This window comes from Tupaia chinensis, unplaced genomic scaffold, assembly GCF_000334495.1.
Source record: "Tupaia chinensis unplaced genomic scaffold, TupChi_1.0 Scaffold000168_1, whole genome shotgun sequence".
Taxonomy (NCBI): Eukaryota; Metazoa; Chordata; class Mammalia; order Scandentia; family Tupaiidae; genus Tupaia; species Tupaia belangeri.
In genome coordinates this window covers 387276-392541 of record NW_006159643.1, presented here as the reverse complement: position 1 = coordinate 392541, position 5266 = coordinate 387276, and the positions used below count along the sequence as shown (strand labels likewise).

Here is a 5266-nt window from a genome sequence, read left to right as displayed (position 1 = left end):
CCCACCTCACAAAGGAGAACGACAGGTAAGGCATATTTGACATACAATCCTCTCTTCAAGAAGGCTATCCAATTCAGGAACCTGGTAAGAATATTTAATATTGACCAAATAGCAGAAGGTGTGTGATAAGAAGCTACCTAAACTTTTTCCAGCAGTAAAACTAACTCACCGGGTAGGAGTAAATTCTTTAGGGTAAAACTTTAAAAGTCTCAGATTCCAGATTTATGAATTACTAGCTGACTCATCCACTTAGCAATTATGTCCAATAATTGCAAAAACTCCTTTTATCCCTTTCTTGGTTATTTAAGTCTTTCTTTCCTGTTTCACTTTCCCCATGTTTATATTTTGTCTTATCATCTGGGCCCTAAAAATTCCTTGCAAGTCCCAGCTATGTACTATTCACAATCCCTTGCACATGGTTGGTCCTTCAATATTCATCAGTTTAATTTGTACCTGAAAAATGTATAATGTGGCTCAACAGTTCGTGACTTCTCCAGAATAGGACTTACATTGTCACCAACTGAATAGATAGATCCACATGGAGAACAGACCCACAAAGGCTCATCTTCTATGGTTTGAGAATCAAGTCTCACTTACTAATAAATACCCATGTCTATAGTCCAATCCATTCCCCCCAGGCTCCATACTGTAAAAGTAAGAAAAGGAATTAGAACATAAAACAGGAACTGTCTTCAACCTCTGCTCTAAGTCTTCCTGGCACAAGCATCGTGACAGATTTATACGGTGTTCTCAACCACAGGTGGCCGAGCAGCTTATCAACCCTTTTGGAGAAGATGATGATGATTTTGAAACGAACTGGTGCATTGATAGAAATCTGCAGGTTAGAGAAACTTTTCTTTCCCTTACAAACATTACCAATAAACTACTTATGACATTTGAAATGGAAGAGTCTGGATGTCGGCCCTTGGACTTTCACAAATGAAAGACAACGATCTGTTGTCTCAGAAGCTTTTGGAACATTTTATGTCCTAGTTCTCGATTCCAGTGAAATTTAGTTCCCTTTAAGTGGAATTTCAAGTTAATATTTATACTGTTTCTCTGTGACTTTTACCCAGCCTCTTCCACTCTGGTACAGGGCAGTATTTTAATTCATCCTTGAATGTGTTCTGTTGCCACCGGGAGAGATGAACAGTGACAGAGAATGCCATCCCAATACAGTCCAATGTGAGTGCCCAGACTTGTTATCACATGGACCCCAGCAGTCAGACATCCAGCAGTTAGACACTAGGAGACGGGGTCATGTTGCCCCATGTCTCAAATCTGCCTGAAAGGTACAAAATGAAACCCAGGACCCATATTCTGAAGCACTGTACTAGAGAACTTTTCATGAATAACCAGCATGTTGTAATTTTTCTTTTAGGCAAGACTCTCCTCAGATCATTCTCTTCCCTGAGACCCACAGATTGAGTAAAGGTCTTTGCTTCATTCATTTGTTTCGAGCCCTTACTCAGCTCTTAAATATGTGGATTCAAACATTTCACAGCAGAGGGACCAGCAGTTAGCGTAATGGCTATGTCGCTAAACCCCCATGTAGTTGGCTGCGGTTCGAGTCCTGAACCCGGTGGCTTAAACTCACGCCAGCAAGATCCCGGGAGGAGAAAGGAGGAGAAAGGATTGTGGCGTGGTCATCCTCCCTTAGGGGGAGGTGATTTCTTGCTTTCTGTCTCTCTGTCTCTGTCTTTCTGGTGAGCGCATGTGCCCTATAGCAAAAACCTCTAAAAAAAAAAAAAAAAACTTTTCACAGCAGATCACATTGTCAGTCTTTCAAGGAAGAAACGTGATACCTAGCTCACTTACTCTTGGTCAGAATTGGATTCCTAGAGTATTAATAATTTATGGGACCAGCAGATGGCATAATGGTTATATCACTGGACTCCCACATAATCGACTATTGTTTGAGTCCCAGCCCTGACAGCGTCAAACTCTGGGCGTGTGTGGATGCGTGCTCAAGATCGCAAGAGGAGAATGGAGGAGAAAGGATTGCAGTGGCCATCCCTCCTGGGGGGTGATTTCTTGCTCTCTGTCTCTCTCTCACTCTCTCTGTCTCTCCAGAGAGCACATGCACGCTAGAGCAAAAATCTCTCTCTAAATTAATAATAATAATAATTTGTGTGTCACTTTGTCCAAACCAAGAGAAGAGATCACTATAGCTTCAAGCAGTATAGGCTTGTTGATACGCATTTCCAAACCAACAAGAAATCAGGGGCATATAAGAAGTGATATCAAGTAAAAATGTGTTTATGGGATAACAAAATGACTTATTGAGAATCTTCAGCTCCCGTGGCATCTGGGGCGAAGTGCTTGCTGTCAGGGTAGATGCTAAGACAAAATCGTCACAGTGAAAAAAGAAGGAAATGTCCCTCTCCCCTCCAGAAGCTGCAGCTCCACTTGGGGCAGATGACTGGAGGGCGGAGTGTGGGCAGTTTCACGGCCCCCTCAGGTCTGGCCAAGTGCTCTTGAGCAGCAGCAGGTGTCACTGCCGCAGCCCCAGAGGCACAGTGAACTAGGAACATTTCTGTATTTGCTTCTTTAGACCAAGTCCTATCCTTCTGACTCCAACCCACCCACTGGAACTTCTCTTTTTTATATCATTCACATCTGAGCTAGACTAACAATGTGACAATGATTTTAGGTCTCTCTTTTAGCTGTGGATGAAATGCACATGAGCTTACCCAAGATGAAGAAGGACATTTACTGGGACGATTCTGCTGCTCGACCACCGTACACACTGGCAGCTGCCGACTACTGCATACCCTCATTCCTGGGGTCAACAATCCAAATGGGGTAAGAGCATTTTTTTAAATATCTTCAACATTTAGGAAATCAGTAAATCACCATTCTCATCTTTTTATTTAAAAAAAATTTTTTTTCAAGCTGCAATTTGCAAATAGGTCATCCTCTGTTCAGTGGGTTGTTTTGTTTTGTTTTGTTTTTCAGAGAGTTTTTTACTATAGGGCACATGCATTCACTAGAGAGACAGAGAGAGAGAGTGAAAAATCACCTCTTGGGGGGATGGCCATGCTACAATCTCTTCTCCTCAATCTCCTCTCAGGATTTTGGGCACACACACACTCACGCCCAGCATGAGTTTCAAGCAGCCAGGTTCAGAACTCGAACCATGGTCAGCCAGGTGGAGTCTAGAGCCTTAACCACTCCACCACCTGGTAGCCCCCTGTTCAGTGATTTTAATGTAATAATTTGTCCTTCTATACTATAACTCTGAAATAAATAGGTTGAGGTCTCAATCAGTCATACATGGTTCTGGAATAGTTTCATAAAATCTGATAATGCATTTGATTTTGGAGAAATGTGTGAATGTGGGGGAAGTGTAAGTGTATTTGTTAAAGGCAGATACCACAATTTCCAAGTAACTTAAACAGGAGAACATGGACAAATTTAGAAAGTAAGAAAAACCCCATCCCCCCCAAAAAAAAAATATGTACAAAAAGGAAAAGCTTTTGTGGACATTTTCTTAAAACTCTTGGCAAAACAGTGGTTCCTTGTTCCCTGAGCCCAGTTCCAAGCAGATTCGTGAATTAGATTTGTGTCCTATGGTTGCCACCTCTGACCTTTCCTGCCCTTCCTCCCCAAATGGTTCTGCCCTCCTCTTTTCTTGCTGTGAGGCTATCTAGCTTTAATCATTTTCCTACTGCGCTTTCTCTTAACCAAATCTCCTAATCCTCATGCACATGATTTGTTACACTCGCTTTCAAAGGGGACTCTGAGGGTGAAAATCTTCCAAGATCCAAAGAAAAAGGATGCCTGAAAGTGGAATTTCAGGAGTTTTGGCAAATGAGAAAGATTTAGAAGGCAAGAGATTTGCCCTGTTGCCTTCATAATGCACCCCGGAGAAGGTTTCCTACTCTAGACTGGACTTGGCTTCTGCTCCTGGAGAGCTTCCAAAGACTGGGTCTCCCATCAAAAGCTCCTCTCAGCCTAGGGAGCTCATCCCTATCTCCAGTCTGATACCCAGTCCCATGAATGGGGATCCCCTGCTGTGAATACTTCTCAGCCTTTGAAATACCTTCTACAGCGGCAGAGCTTCATGAGCATCTAGCAATCCTCTCAATACTGAAAATTAATAAGAGATTCTTAGGGACCAGCAAATGGCATTAGGGTTATGTCACTGTTTGCCCATGTGGTCGACTGTGTTCGAGTCTCAGACCAGGAAGCTTAAAACTTACACAGGGCACGTATATGTGCATGCCCAAAATCCTGAGGGGAGAATAGAGGTGAAGGGATTGATTGTGGTGTGGCCATCCCCCCTGGGGGGTGATTATTTGCTTTCTGTCTGTCTGTCTCTGTGTCTCCAGCAAGTGCACACGCCCTATAGCAAAAAGCTCTCTCTCAAAAAGAAAGATTTGTATCTGTAAATCTATTTCTATATCATTAACTATCCTTCATCCTCCCCCATTGATTAATACAAAGCATTTGAAGAACTAACTTGTAAGAGAAAAGAAACCAACACCATTGACAGGGTCAGGAGGATTGAGGTGGTTGTATTCAGACCGTGCAGGTCCCGCTTGTTCCACTTCTCATGCCCATTTAGTTTGCTTTTACATAATGGTTCGAATGCATTTGGGAATGAAGGGATCTCAAGATTTTTGTCAATGTCCATGCTCCTTAGAAAGTATTAAAATGTAGGCCCAGCAGATAATGATGAAGGCAACTGGATCCCAAATTGTTCACTGTGGTTCAAGCCCCAGACCAGTGGTTTACAAAATACCCAAGGTTCACATTTTCAGGAAGAAAATGGAGGAGAACTGAATGTGGTGTGGCCATCCTCCCATAGGGGTGATTTCCCCCTTTATTTCTCACTGTCTCTCTCTGCCTCTTTCCTCACCCTCTCTCCTCTCTGGTGAGCACATGCATCCTCTGGCAAAAACTTGAAAGAAAGAAAGAAAGAGGAAGGAAGGAAGGAAGAAAGAAAGAAAGAGGAAGGAAGGAAGGAAGAAAGAAAGAAAGAGGAAGGAAGGAAGGAAGAAAGAAAGAAAGAGGAAGGAAGGAAGGAAGAAAGAAAGAAAGAGGAAGGAAGGAAGGAAGAAAGAAAGAAAGAAAGGAAAAAGAAAAGAAAAGTTAGCCTCATACCCAAAATCCCGAGAGAACAATGAAGTAGAAAGCCTTGCAGCATGGCCACCCCTCCTGGGTCAGTCTGAGTTTGGTTTCTGTCACAGGCAACCAGAAACACTATTTTTTAATACCACAAGCCTAGGCAGAATTCATATCAACAGATCAGAAAGGGCAT

General features: G+C 42.7%; 1 protein-coding gene across 1 annotated transcript in view; it reads left to right on the top strand.

Moving 5' to 3' along the window:
• Positions 1-5266, top strand: part of LOC114007419 (bestrophin-3-like) — a 28814-nt gene that overhangs the window by 5156 nt on the left and 18392 nt on the right. The window contains exons 3-4 of the mRNA XM_027770928.1: positions 761-841; positions 2654-2805. Coding sequence (XP_027626729.1) covers positions 761-841; positions 2654-2805 — 233 coding nt within the window. The remainder of the gene's footprint in view (positions 1-760; positions 842-2653; positions 2806-5266) is intronic.